This window comes from Notolabrus celidotus, chromosome 24 (genome assembly GCF_009762535.1).
Source record: "Notolabrus celidotus isolate fNotCel1 chromosome 24, fNotCel1.pri, whole genome shotgun sequence".
In the NCBI taxonomy this organism is placed as follows: domain Eukaryota; kingdom Metazoa; phylum Chordata; class Actinopteri; order Labriformes; family Labridae; genus Notolabrus; species Notolabrus celidotus.
In genome coordinates this window covers 4,017,616-4,033,312 of record NC_048295.1, presented here as the reverse complement: position 1 = coordinate 4,033,312, position 15,697 = coordinate 4,017,616, and the positions used below count along the sequence as shown (strand labels likewise).

General features: G+C 43.1%; 1 protein-coding gene across 1 annotated transcript in view; it reads right to left on the bottom strand.

Annotated features, from left to right (window-relative positions):
- The window catches only part of LOC117807991 (interleukin-1 receptor accessory protein-like 1), a 194,735-nt gene that overhangs the window by 74,306 nt on the left and 104,732 nt on the right, over positions 1 to 15,697 (bottom strand). Inside the window, exon 6 of the mRNA XM_034677361.1 lies at positions 11,473 to 11,547. Coding sequence (XP_034533252.1) covers positions 11,473 to 11,547 — 75 coding nt within the window. The remainder of the gene's footprint in view (positions 1 to 11,472; positions 11,548 to 15,697) is intronic.

Below are 15,697 nucleotides of genomic sequence, written 5' to 3'. Positions count from 1 at the left end.
GCTCTGTTCTGCACTGGAAGAAGTCCAGCATGCAGAAATTAGACTTAATTATATTTAATGGTGTGTTCTGCAGGACACTGATAATAATATAAACTGCATTTAATGGTGACTAATGCACTCTGAGCATCAACTGTACAAACACTGAGCGCAGGAATTAACATAAACGATTGTCTCTATTAGTGCTGCTGCAGCCATGTATGCAGCAAGACATTAAACGTTATGAGCACAAACATCAAGTTGGCGAATCCGCAGCTGCAGCTACGACGCCGCCTCTGAAGATTTGTGTCAGGAGAAAGTGAAAGAGCAGCGGCGGAGCTGACAGCACAGTGAGGGCGGCCGAGGACACACAAACACACACAAACACAGTTGTGATAAGTAGATGCAGGGATGTTTGAGAGATGCGTTCGCTGTATCGACTAACGCAGGACGAATCAAAAGAACGAGTGTGTTTGAGCGCCACCAGGTACAATAGAGAAAGCCCAAACAAAAACTGCCCCCATTGTTCTCAATCACTCTCCCTGTTCTTCTTTTTCCCCCCCACACGCATACACACTCGTACACAAATCACACTGACACACACTCTCTCTCACGCACACTCTCCCTCTTCTGCTGCCTGCTTTATTAGTTGATGAGTCATAGCTCTGGGTCTTCTAAACTGGGACAGTCCACACACTCACCACCTCAGCACCGCAAACACACCTCCATGCACACACAGGAGAGACACACTCACACACAAAAACAGGGGCGACTTGGCAGCGACTGACTTCACAGCCTGGGGACTGTGAGGCTGCCTGGTGTTGATAGGTTAGTGCTGTTTTTCTTTCACACGTCCAAAAGGAAAAAGGGAGCATGCTAAACATCGGCGCCACCTGGTTCTTCCATGAAAACGGGCTAATTAAGTTTACCCCTGAAAACCTGACTTATCTCCTCTACCTTCCTACCTCCCTCCCTACCTACCTCCCGCTGAGAGGAGGCCACTTATTGATTGTGCAAATGGAAGACAAGTCAATAATCGGAGGTGGGCGGAAATGCCACGCAAAAACAAATTTCCCTTGTGGCGTCCATGTAATCCAAATTTTGCCTCAGTGTGTTTTCCTCTTGAATCGATTCATTTATGATGCTCTGATAACACTTCTCTGTGCAGACGCGGTGCCACAGTAAGACTGCCTGGCGGAGTGTGACTTCAGCTCGCCAGATAAACTCAACATGTTTTCTTGTACCTTCGACTTTAAATGCTTCTGAACTGGCCAATCGTTGTGCTTTTGCAGCCCAAATTTTCATTCAGATAACTTCCAAAATCGAAATTCCCAAGACCGATGCATGCGTTGTGAGGAAGATGCATGCTCTGAATATTCAAATTTAGCACCTCTTGGTGCTGTTAGTCGAGGGCATGGTTAAAGAGCCTAAAGAGAAGCCAGAGTGATGGCTCAATTTGCTGCCAAAGATCTGCTTTTCAACTCCGAGGGATAGGGGGTGGTTGTATTTTTTCCGAAGTTAATTTCAATTTGCCAAAGTCTGGGTGTAGCTTTCCCGACATCAACCATCTTCAGAAGCCAGTGATCCAAATAAATACAGCAAATTAACTCTATAACATGACAGTGTGTTTGAATTCACAGTGTATTTGATGCAATGAATCTACAGCAAGGCAATCAAAGAGCTCAGCTTGAGTGACAGCGTGGAAACTGGATGATAAAGCCGATCTGTGAACTGCTCGACGTCTATTATTATTACAAGACGCTGAAAATGACGGACAAGCAAATGAAGACATGAGAGAGAGACAGATTGTGCTCTCTCCCTCTCTCTCTCTCTCTCTCTCTCTGCTTTGTTATCAGTCTGTGTGAAAGGAAGTAAACATTACAGAAGAGTAAGTCATGGAGCCTCATAAGGTGGCCTCATATGAACACTTTTATGATAGAGTAATTGAAATGTCTTTTAAATGATTGTTTGTTGCACTTGTCGCATATATATATTTACAGAGATAATAATTGAATGCCAGATTCAACCACCAATGGGAGCTGTAATTACAGCGGTGAATGTTCAGCCTGTTTTTGCTCTCCGTACCTGCTAATACAAGACTGGACTACGATCATACTCTTCATGCTAGAGAGAAGAAAACCACTTTTAAAATTATTGTTTGTTGCATCAAGGTGCAAAGAGAATTTCTGATGCATTCAAGGAGTTGGTAACTTTAAACGCTGACTGGCTTTGGTGACAGCTTTGAACAAATTTCCTGATTAAGTCACAATTTTGGATCTGCAAGAGAATTTTAGCTCAACTTTAATCAAGATGTCTGTGTACCACCAATGGGCGCTGTTTTTACGAGGGTGTTTGTTCTGCCTGCTTTTGCTCTCTGTACCTGCATACACCAAGGCCTGCTAATACCTGACTGGATCATACTCTACTTGAAAAGAAGAATTCTTCCTGTACTAGAATAAACTGAGATTACTGTAAGGACAATTTAATCAGAAATAAAGAGGATGATTTATTAGCTGCACAAGCTAATGGAGCAGGGACCCACCAGTGCTCGAGTGTTCCAAAAACACTTTGTCTCGACTGTGCTGCTGTCATAATTGAAATTAATATCAATCCTCTGTCACTGCATGCAAGGATGCTCAGTATCTTCTATCTGGACACTGGTTGGCAGACGGAGTAAATAGTCTGCTGTGTGCTTGCTAAAAAAGAGAGAAGGAGGCTTTCATGTTTCCGGTTAGGCTGAGTCTCAGAGATTAAACCTGAGCGCTGCCAAGACAGCTGGCACAGAGGCTGTGGTTTATTTCTCTCACTATAGGAAACCAGGAAAAGAAATGAAATCTTTTCACAATATAACATTTTCTGGGCACTTTGGTTTCATTGTTGGGAACATTTTTGGAGCCTTCAAAAAGCAATAAGTTGTTCTGTGAAGTAAAAATTTTGAATTCCATGTTGGCGAGTACATCTTGTGATTCTTACCCAAACAGCCTGAGGAGGAACTGCCTACTCATGAGCTCGGTCCCAACGGCACATGACTGTATGTACCGACTGAATTCAACTGTGTTTTGACAGCGGGACAACAACAACACTGAGAACCCTTTTTCAGTCCAGCTGTTTGAGATGTAAAACTTATATTTTCATTTCCAATAACTTGTCAAATTAGAAAAAAAAACACAAGCTGCACTGATGTTGAGAAGTTGAGCATCCTCCTAATTTGGCGGTCCTTTAAAGGCCCTCTGAGGAGATCTCTTGCAGGTTATGATAGACGAGTCATAACAATGATGCCTGACCATCCACAACAAGACTGATGATTCCTATATTGCTGTTTTTAATGCCTGTAACCATCACGAGGTTACAGGCAAGTAAAAGCAGGATATTCTTAAATCAGAAAACACTAACTTTCCCTGTCCCATTAAAGTTACTAACCATAGACCTTTCTGGAGTCCCTGAGCTCCCTTGTCTCATAAGTTCCTCTGGATCTCTGCAGATGTGTGTCTAACTTGAGTCTGGTCCTGCTGGAGGTTTCTGCCTGTTAAAGGAAGTTTGTCCTTGCCACTGTAACTTGCTAAATGCTGCAAAGTGCTCTGCTCATGGTGGATTAAGATGAGATCAGACCGAGTCCTGTCTTGTTGGGACAGAATACATTGTTTTATTATAACACAATAATTCTAAATGACCATAAATCACAATATGAGAGATATTGTTTAAAGAGACAGACACAGAGATGAGATATGAGTGCATCTCTATCATATTATTTCTGTTCTCTGTTATTCTATTCTTCGGGGAGGTCAGGACCTATCCGAGCGTGTCATAATCCCTCCCACTGCCGAGGAGAAAATATTGTTTCTTTACCCTTGGTATAGGAACAAGGTGTTGCCTGACTCATATCGGTTATGAGACAAATATCCGCAACATTCCTTCTGACACATCCCCTGTTGCATGGCCGCCCACGAACCCCACAGAGGACCACAACTGTATGTACAATGGGTGAGTACAGTGTCTGTTCGGAGGAGGAGGCAGCTGACCAGAGCTGATAGCTTTAGCACATGCAAATCCCCTGAGGTGACAGCGTGAGGTGGTAAAAGCTGCATGAGATCTTTGTGTCTGAGTGCGAATGTGTGGACGTTTGAGTGACAGCTGAACATTACGTTGTGATTCTTCATGCATTTTGTCAGGAAATAAGTGTAGCAGCCGTAAAGTGACATCATAGATCTGTGCTCTCATGGTGTTATGATTTGCTCGCCAAAGTTTGCTCCCTCCCCTCCTGACAGTGATCCTGGCCCTCTGGCTTTCTGGCTGGATATCAGACGGCCCCCCTATCTCTCTCTCTGTCTCGTACGCACACACTAAACTTTACTTACACAATAAAAAACCAGCCAAAAAACCCCAAGGTGAGACCAAAGACAGAGGGAGAAGCAAGGTCGTGCTCCGGGCGCAGAAGAGATGCTGTCATCTCCATCCAACCTGGATGCACAGTCGCATAAACACAGCCAGAAGGAAACCAATATGGCCACCTGTTTGGCTGCAAACACAGCGAGGGCAATTAGTTCAACCAGGCAACACATGCGCTGCCAAGGGAATGATGATGAGGGGAAAGTTTGCAGGGTTTGCAGGGTTTGCATTTTGGCTGTGGGGTTTGCAGAGAACTGGAGAGGTGGATGAATTCTTGAAAAATAAAAGCAGCATGCGATTCTGCTTCTGCAAGCATTCGAGGGACAAAGGCTCAGCAGAAAACAGGGGTGAAATACAACTTTAACAGGGGAAAAAAAAGGGTTTAAACCTATTAAAATAATTAGAATGAGTGATTTTCTCTGAGAGCAAATTAACGTCTCCTCGCCTGCTAGCAGTTCAAGTTCTCTCGCTCACAAAGAGCAAGGTGACACCGCTGTGTTGAGGTTAAACTGAGGGCTAATCTAATGGCTGTAAAAAAAGATGGCTGTGCTTAACTGCTGCACTAAAAGGTGCTTTTAACTTTAAAGCAGGTGGCTCTTTGGTAGCAAGCTGTCACAAGTCGCCAGGTGAGTCTCACTACTTTGAGTTAATCCATATGGCGGCGTTTAGTGACGATCAGGTGGCATGCTATCGCTGCTACTAGTACCTGTTCTTAGTGGAAGGAGTATGAGAATGAGCATGCCGTTTAAATATCAATCAATCAATCTTTATTTGTATAGCGCCAAATCACAACAAACGTTAACTCAGGATGCTTTTCCAAACAGAGCAGGTCTAGACCGTACTCTATGTTCTGTTATTGACAAGGACCTAACATCAAGACAGGATAAGATCCAGTCCCATCTGACAGACAGGACTCAGTCTGATCTCATCTAAATCGACACCGCCATGAAACATACAAAAAGTAGAAGAGCAGAAAAGAAGAGGGAGAAGAAAAGCGCCTGAAGCTGTAGATGAACTCAAACATAAGGTCCTGCACACAACACTAGCAGAGTTTCGACAGCCGGAATAGTTGCCCGACAGCTGCTAAAACTTCAAGTGTGGTGAACTTTGACATATAGTCTACTCCACAACATGCAGAAGGTACAAGATGTTTAAGCCTCAACTAACAAACTTTCTTTTTTGACAAAGCTTATAGTTAGAGCTGGATCAGGCTTGGACTGACACACTGGGATCCTATCTCACCCCCTTTCCCCCAAAGCCCCCCTCATCACTTACTTCAACTCTTCCTGTCCCATAGAAGTTACTAACCATAGACCTTTCTGGAGTCCCTGAGCTCCCATGTCTCATAGGTTCCTCTATCCCTCTTTCCAGACCCAACAAGGTCTCAGCAGATGTGTGTCTAACATGAGTCTGGTCCTGCTGGAGGTTTCTGCCTGTTAAAGGAAGTATTACTTTGCCGCTGTAACTAGCTAAATACTGAGAGGTGCAACGCTTATGTCGGATTAAGATGGGTCTTGGTGTTGGGTCATAATTTGACATAGAGTGGTCTAGACCTGCTCTGTTTGTAAAAGCGTCTTGAGATGACGTTTGTTGTGATTTGGGCTATACAAATAAAGATCGATTGATTGACTGAACTGCACAACGTCTTGACGCGGCTTTGTAAGCAGAGCCTTCTCGAGTACCTCGATGCAGTCACCCTGCAGGAACACTTCAGCCCTTAAATATAGAACAAAACAACACAGACGCTCCGTATGCCAGAGCCCAATTTATGATTTATAGGTCACCCGAAAGACAGGAAGCATTTCTGGCACGGACGACGGGCAGTACATCTTAATACTCGAGTTCCTTGGCTACTTCTTGATGCTTTTGTTCTGCACATGCCTTCAGCTGTTCCCCCTCCTTAGTTTGCAGCGACAGGGACAATGCTGCAGAGCATGGAGCAGTCAATGAGGGACTATAGTTTGACTTTTGAGGTCCACGGTGAAGGCCCTTTGGTCACACTCGATTGAACCGCCTCAACTGTTGAGTAAAATTAGCCGTCTTTGGTCCAGTGGGCCGATCAGGTCTCATGAAGCAATTGCACCGACTGTCCCCCTCATTACCTTACTTATGTAAAACACTAATGGGACCATTCCTGTGCCAAGAACCCCGTCCAATCACTGCCAGCGACCCCTCTTCTGATATGACAGCCCCGATTTATGCGTCCACGCTGCAGGGCATATTAACCATTTGGGACAGTGGGCCGTCTTGTATCCACTTTCATCTGTAATAACTCAAGGTAAGACACCGTCATATTTCATCCTCTCTGTGCATCTTAAACCACCTCCCTCTCTTCCTCCCTCGCCCTGACTCTTCTTCTTTCATTCTCTTTTCCTCTCTTTCTTCATCTTTATCTCACTCCGTCTTCCCCTCCCCTCAGGGCCTTGACTCATCTGGAGACTTGCCAAGAATGCAGATAGGATCGCTCGCAGATGTACAATAACTTGAGGGGAATAAATATGCCCTAATTGAGAGAAATGATGTAATATTGATCCTGGGGCCTCTGAACCTTTCGGCATTGTTGGAGCGTTCTACCGAGCCTGTGACATTTAGAGGGCTGGCTGGTGTGTGTGTGTGTATGTGTGTGTGAGAGAGAGTGTGAGATATTGGGGCTAGGTGTTGCTGAGGCTGTGTTACATTCTCTCTCTCTGAGAAACTAAAATGTGTCTCACGGTTTGATGCAAACCTCTCTGCTTTAAAGCATGAGACGACCCAGTTGCGAGCTAGACAGGGATGTTTTCCTGCCTGCAGAGTGAACTTCATATAACACCGAGCTGCTGCAATGCATGGAGTCCTTCTGTATAGATGTGTTTCATTTAAATCCAGAGAGGTTAAATGTCAACCTGTGCCATCTACAAAAAATGTTCCAGGCTGCTTCAGGGGTTCGAGTAACAACAAACATGAGCACCAAGTTTGCAAAATCACGAATATCAGGCCCAATATTTCCAATCCTTGTCCTTATCTGCTGTTATAAACTCTATGATTCTGCACTGATGATTCAGTTTGTGATATAAATGACATAAGAGGTGTTCATCTGCACCACCTGGACCCTCTCCTGTAAAGATCTCCTCTCATGATGCTTGTTTACTCAACACCTCATGTAAAGCATTAAAAATCATCCATCTTATGCTTTGAAAGTTACTCCTTAAAGTGGGAATGCGTCATGTGAGGACATTACAAGTGAGAAACAAAAAAATCAATGAGCCATCATATGATCATTGAGTCTCCCTGACCATTCGGCATTCACATCCCTTCTCCAGGACTCTTGGTATTTACCTTGAACGTGATCTATCACACACGTCTACCAATGAGGCTGCAGTCCTCCCGCAGCAGGGCGTCCAAGACGTCGAAACCAATCATTAATTATTGAAAGCGGTGTTGTGAGAGGAGGTCTAGAACATCTCAGCATCAGAAGATGAAATCCATGCAGAGGCAGGACCTAATCTGTCTCAGGGTAATGGGGTGATCAGCATTCAGAGATTGATAAAGTCAAGTAAAGGTTAGACATTTCAAAACCATCTGTTGGACTGACTTCACATCGTATTTTCACAGGAGGCAGATCAAATGTCAACTTTCACCCTGCAAGTGCAGTTCATCACTCAACCTAATGGAGGTCTGTTTGACTCACAGAGGGAGGCGGGAGATCCTCAAAATCACCGCAAATTCAAACATGATATGGCTGCAGACTCCGAGTCAACTCAGGACAATGACTGTTCTCTTATCAGGTATCCTCTGTTCGTATCATTAGACCACGTAGCTCCTTCTGACAAGTCCCGGAAAACCAATTTCCAGTCCACACTGTTATTATTCACCAACCAACAAATGAGGAAGCTCAGCCTTCAGAGAGGAGGTTGACAGATTGGTTTATATACGAGGGGATGGAGAACAAAGGGATGCCTTTCAGAGAGGGTGAGGCCCGGGTCTCATAACCATGGTGTTTAAATAATGCATTTATAAGGAACTGACCTGTATGACTGATTCACAGTTTCACAGTTTATATGCATCAGATAAGTGCTAAAAGGGTCTCCATTGAGGTTTCAAATGGCACTGCTAAAAGGTATCACTGGACGAAACCTAAAACAGTAAAATATATTTAATTTAACAGCTAAAGGTAAACGGATCTGAGGGGGTTGCACTATGAGGCAGGGATGTATCTGTGACCTCTGACCTTTTCCCTGTGTCAACAATTTGTTCCTTGGTTACCGCCAATCATTAAATGCAAATGTATTCACAACTCAAGGGTCCCAAGAGGGATTGTGTGGTACAAATATAAGCAGTCACTGGGGCACGAGAGGACGAGTGGAGAAGGTAGTTTCAGGAAGATGAATGAAGGGAGTAATTAAAGGAAAACTGAGGATGAATTGATTATTACAGATTGATGATAAAATACCCCATGGCTTCTGGAAGTGAAAGCATTTATGTGAGAGTCTAAAAGTGAATTTCTCAGACAACATCGCTGTGTTTCCTCGCCGCTGCAATTTCAGAAAACTTGCAGCAGAGTCGTAATGTCAAGTGTCAGGGGATGAAGTGTGATGTCTCGAGGAATGGGGCGGTCGAAAGGGCTCCAAGTTTTAACAGCCAATCAAGATCACAGGAGAACCTGCTGGAGTCTCCCAAAATGAGCATCACAAACAGAGCACAACAATGGTTAGGAATTCAATCCACACCATAATCAAGTGTCAGGATAGGTAGTCTGAGGAGGCCGTGAGAGGCACGTCGATGCTGCGTGGAAAACAGCAAATCAAAGCAGGCAGCAGGATGAAGAGAGAGGAGGAGGGCTGTGTGTGGAGGTTGGTTTGAATCCCCTCTTGGGTTGGGTTCAAGAACAAACATTTTCATTCTTTTTAAGGCATTCAGTGAAGAGGGACAACACAAACAAGTTCATGCATTAAGGAAATTAAAGACCCCGTTGTCAAAGGGTTTCGTGTTTACAAATCGTAAACATTAGCGCTCTACTAGAAACAGACTCGCACTGCAGTTAGTCTGCTCGGCTAGACTGCAGTCAATTATTCTACATCTGCACAAGACGAAGTGAGAGCAGCGTGCGCTGAACTGTCAGGCTGAATTACAGACCCAAACGGCATGTGATCGCTCCCACAGAGAGAGCTGCAAAGACGTGCACTCCAAGGGCTCGAAACGCACTCTGTACGCCATGTTTCCACCCAGCAATTTGAATTCAATCAATTAAAAGTGAGGAACTGCAACCATTAGGAGACAAAAAAAAGAGGGAGGAGATAAAAAAGTGTGATTAATTAGGGCCACACATTTACAGATCCCCCGTTCATCTGCTCATCCCTGGAGTTCCACAACAAGAGCTTGAAAAGTGTGTCTCCATGTTCTCCTTCCCCTCCCGCTCACCTGCCTAATTAGCTGTCAGCCGAAGAAGCCATTTGCGCTTTTATATTTCATGGGAGAATGAATATTAAAATCACGCCAAATCCGCCACAACCCCGGAAAGGACACACTGCGTTTGACTGCGGATGACAGGAGCATGCTAGCCCGGCACAGACACTAAGAGAGAGAAGGGCATGAACAGACAGGGAACCAAATAGGTGTTCATATTTCATGTGAGATGCTAGGTGTGGAGAATGAACAGGTGCAGAGGTGGAGGAGTATAAAAAACAGGTCCTACTAATCTGTCTTTACTGGAAAATCAAGAGTACAGTTAGCTAAGTGGAAAAAATACAGATTTAAATAATCTAACTCTCAAAAGAAAAACAGCTCTATCATTTGATGTAGATTATCACATGTGGTTTTTTTTTCATTATAATTATTACTATTAATATTATTATTATTTACTTTTTTCTTTATTATTATTTTCTTTAGATATTTTTTCTTGTTTTTCTTGTTGCTTTTTTACCTTTTGTATTTATTTATTTTTCAAATATTAACCTATTAATCTTATTGTAGTTTCACTATTTTTTATTTTCCTTTTTATTTATTTATCTTTTATTTTAAATCATTATCATCTTTTATTATTGGTTGCTTTTTTGTTCATTCACTTCTTGTGTTTCTTATAAAAAAACATCACTTGCTGTAATTGTTTACATTGATCTGTTGTATGTCATATGTACAAATTCAAATAACCAGAAAAAGAAAAACAGCCCTTTCCCTCTTTTGCGCCATTATTCCCGGCTCTCTTAGCTCTCAGGTAATGGATTCTGAAAATCACCATCATCCACTACGAAACACTTAATCAGATGAAAAAAGCCATCCAGGCTTTTATCCGTCATCGATTTAAAGCTACAACCATTTGCGCCTATTTTCTGATTGCCACCTTTTACCTTTGCGAGCCAGTTGTGTTCATTGTCCGTGACAAATTTACTTCAAAGGAAGCCTTCATCATGACCCATTTTCCGTTCCATCGACAGCTGAGCTCTCGCCCAGTAAAGCACAAAGCGGGAATTTTCCCATGAGCCCCCGTGCATCAAAAGCTGGTAAAGCAAACGAACAAACGGCGGCTCTGATGCAGTCGTATTAGACAGAATTGGAGGCAATCATTTGATGTAATGCTGACATAACTGGAAGGTAATGTGAAGGGAGATTATGATTGGTTTTCTCAGAAGTGCCACTTTGATCCATTAGAGAGTCATTACAGCCGAACAAACACAAGCTGCATCCTCGTCGCACAAGATAACCGAAATAGATCTGATCAGTGTAATCACAGTGACGAGGCACCAAACAGGAGAGGACGACGACAAACAGTGGACATGACTTTCACACTTTCTTTTCCAAAGTGACTCATCCTGTTCTTCTTCTTCTGTCATGATGGAAACTCAACATCCATTCATAAAGAGGAGGAGGAAGACCTTATCAGAAATGCTGTACTTCACATGAAGTGGTATTAAAGGAAGGTTTGTGGGATCAATGCGGCTAATTTCCCAAAATACACATCTATTTGACCTTAATGTTTCCAACAATCTGTAGTTCCACAACAAGAAAGAGACAGGAAGTAGAGCTCAAAGTTATGAAGAAAGAGACTCTGACAATCTCAGAATGACAGAGTCCAAACGTTTCATCGAGGGCCAGAAAATAAGCCATCGACGCAGGGAATAAAACATGCTTCCTTACCTATTGCCATCTCGATGACGCTCATCTGGCTCTCCGGAGGGAAGAGGATTTTCGGCGGCTTGTCTGTCAGGGGAGCTGTGAAAAGACAAACACGGAGAGAAAGAAGAGCACAAATTTAATTCCACATTCATCTTCCCCGTGGACAGTGGGAGTATGATTTATTCATTAAAGAGCACAATAAAAGGCTGCATTAAAAAGGGAACAAATACACAGAATATAATATTTAAAGAGTGGACAGAGAGAGAGAGAGAAAGGATAGATTACTATGACTCAGAGTTATACTCATTCAAAGCTTCAAAGCAGCAGCTGCTTCAATACCAATGCTATTCACTCCTCCAAAAGCGACTGTGTAAGCGATGATTTGGCTTCGACATGGCCCGCAATACAAACTCTACTGTATATACAGCAGCTGTGTAACTAGTCAACCATTTCTAAATGTACAGTATCCCCTACGGTGGAACTCATTCACAGCTGCAGTGGGCATGGGAAGGTTAAGAGCTGCTGCAGGAGGTGCAGTATTTCCAGCTTTGTGGGGCTGGAGAATGGAGGCTGGCGATGATAGAACGACGGTGACGATAAGAAGTCAGAGTATCAGCAATGTGCAGGATGCTGATTTTAAAGTTTATCACCGCTGTATTGGATTGTCCCAACTCCCTTTTGAAAACACACCAACTCCAATTAGACAGCTGCTGAGTAACAAAAGACGTGCACTTAGAGGCTCCTTATTATAATGATTCCCTAATTGGTTCTAGTCTTCAAAGTGGCATCAGAGAGGGTTTCTATCTTCACACTGCTCCCAAATACTCGGAGGGATGAGGCTCGTTTCAGTGAGAACGGCTCGCTGGTGGAAACGTGGCGACTCTTTGATGACAGGAGAGACTAAATGGAGGCTGACATCGAACTGATTCCTCCATAACACCGTTTTCGGGTGACATGACTCATCAAATAAAGGCCAACAAATGGAGATTAAAAGGGCAGATGTTAAGTCTGATTAGCCTCCGTGGTTGTCTGACTTCATGACGTAACTGGAAATCCCAATCAAGCACTTTTGTATTATTATTTTGATCATTGCTTTAACAACATGTATTTATCTTATTTAATTTTCTATTTAGTTATCTATTTATTTCTTTTCTTTCTACTCTTAATTATTAATTTTACTGTTTTGATTTTATTTTAAAGTATTTTATTTATAATCATGCCTTTTATAGTTTAACCATCTCAGTTGAGTACTTTTTGGGCAATTTTGTGTATAACAACATATATATAGCCAGCATGCATGCTTCAATTTGATCTCTAGGTACTTCTTATTGGTAGGGACTCCTAAAATAAATGTTTCATCAGTAGTTTCCACTCATTCGTGCAATTTGAAGAATACTACTGTCCTAAAAATGGTGCAGATTACCAAAGAGTGGGGTTAAAAGCTGGGATAAACACTAAAGTGAGCTTATTAATTATAAATATCTGTTACAGACTGTGCCTTTCCCGCTGCCTGGCGTGTTCCTACACTGAGTAAAGAAATCTCATTACCTTAATTACCATTTCCTAATGAAATATGCTCAGATTCTTTCGATCATAATAGCTTTAAGGGGGGGGGGGGTTCCACTGTAGTGGTTTTATTGCTCGAGACAGTGCTGCAACAAGAGAGAGGAGCTGGTGCACGTGCAGGGAGGTGGCTGCAGGTATTTATAGCAACATGAAAAGAGCTCAGACATCAAACGTGAAGCCAGAGCTCAGAGCTGATACCGTTCAAGTCGTTACATTATCTGTTTGTATTGAAGGGTAGAAAAAGGGAACATGTAACGTCTGGAGCCTGAAGATACACAACTAATGAACCTGGATCATCAGAATGATTACTCGCTGATAGATAAGAGCAGCTGTGTTTGTGTTTCTGTGTGGAATGAGTCTTCTCTTCTTCTCTCGCATGTGTTATTGTAAAAGCGTTCTGCATTATAGAGAAGCACTCTTAGCAAGAGCCTCCAGTAGCACCTGAAGCTACAGAAGCATCAGAGTGTTTCCAGTTACACAATCTACTGCCAGGATGTTAAAACACAAAAGAAAGGGATGAGCAGCGCAGGTTGAAAATAACCTAAAAGCTTCAGAGCGGCTCCTCTCCCAGAGATTTACTCATGTGCTATTTATACAACACAACTGTACTTTTGTGTTTACCGAAGCAGCCGGGCTCTGATACGTTATGTATACGCAGGCTGAGGAAAAGGAGCCTTGGAGGAGATTAAAGATTGACTCCTGAGTTTAAACCTGTACCATGGAAGAAAAACCTACGAGTAGAAACTAAGCAGCATCTTGTTTAAATGAAAAGACACAATACAGTTGGTGGTTGGAACGGACCCTCCTGCTGCAGAAGCCGCCATCTTGGTTGTTTACAAAAGGCTGAAGTTGAGCTCCTGTGCTGGTGTTGGTGTCTTAAGATAACGTTTGTGTGATATGGCGACTAAAGCCATGGCTGTGAATGTGCCCTCACTAACATGTCATAAACTTTTGCAGGCATGGAAATCAGATTCTTTCAACACAGTTATTTGTGGTTTCTATCATTTCACCACCTTGATCTCTTCTGTCCATTCCCACATCCAGCATTTTATCTGAGCGAGCACGGTTAATCTACTGAGTCTCAATTAAAGAGCATAACTCATCGTGGTAGCCTCACTTTGCATTTAAGCAAAGAAGAGGAAAATATGAAGAGTTTTTTGTGCAGAAAGTCATGCTAGGACGGGTATTCCAGGACACAGAGGCTGTCTCATTTAAATTCGGATTCTGGTTTGATTTGCAGTTCACACTGAGCCAGTTGAAGGTGAAATCCCAAACCTGGAAGGTAATCAAAGTTCTGGCACATTTTTCCATAATCTAATTTCACAGCTTAAAGTAAGAAAGTAGGAGAAGGCTGTTTAACTCTTGTCGAAATTCTGCCCTTCATCCAAATCAAGGGCACGCTGCTGAAACGCTGTTCGTTAGCAGGGTTCGCACCGCGCTGGAAGGCAAGCAAATACACGCAGACGTGCAAATTTGAGCTGCATTAGAAGCTGGCTGGTCTTCAACTACAAAACCATAATTCTGTGGTGGGTTATTATGAGTGGGAGTGGGCAGGCTTTTCGCTAAGGGACTGAAAACACATCCATCCTGACCTGCCTCCCTACACACAAACACACAGACTGTATAAGCACGTTACACACACTTCCACACCACACACAGATGTAGGTATCAGCTGGGGAGAAAATCTTTAAAGTGTCCCTCACAGGCCCTGTGATCTGCTCCGGCTGTGATCACATGATGATGGATGGGGGGATGGAGTAATGAAAGAGAAAAAAAGAGACCTCGTTCTCTCCCATTAACTCCACCATTGCCTCCCCTCCCCTCCCCTCCGCCACATCTGTCCGTTGCTCGCCATGCGTCTTTGTCGCTCTGTCTGTCGGGTTCTCTCTGGGGTGCGAGTGAGGGAAGATGAAAAAAGAGAGGAGAGGAGGATTGAGGGAGGGAGAGGGTTGTGGTCCTGTGTTCACACCTCATTAAAGACCACTTCAGCAGACATAGATTAAGAGGAGTGGTGTGTGTTTCTGCGTGTACTTGTGTGTTTGTGAGCATGTGATCGTTAAAGCTGAGATACTGCAAGTTCCAAGGGGGAAAATAAATGAGAGCACTTTTTAAAGTGACTTGAGAGAAAAACCATCTGAGTCACACACATGTGAGGAATCTTTTTTATGGTGCTGCCATGTTTCAGGTCCTTTAACCCCCTGACTATAAAAAAAAAAATACATCTGCATCATTGGTGCCATTTCCACCAGGATGAATTCTGCCTTCAGAGTTCAGGAGGCTGAAATTTACTTCAAACATGGTTGAAATTCTTTGTTCTTATTGTGCATATTTTTTCCCATCATAAGATGCAGGAGGATGTGCAGCTGGTTGCAGCAGAAGAAGACTCAGCAATCAGCTATCTAGCTAGCCTATACTGCAAACTATGTTGAGTTCAGCCTATCCAATATGGCTGCCACCGACGTTTGTCTTCAAAACAGCGCTCCAGAAACAGATGGGTGACGTCACGGATACTATATCCATTATTTATTTGTTCTGGCCTTTCCTTAATTTGATTGATAGAGGGTTTTTTTCCAACATTTTTCCTAAATTTCGCAACATCATTGTGAAAATATAATATCATGAAAGCCCTACATGCTATATTAGCAGGTGTGGAATTAAACTTTACTTTAAAGACAAAGTA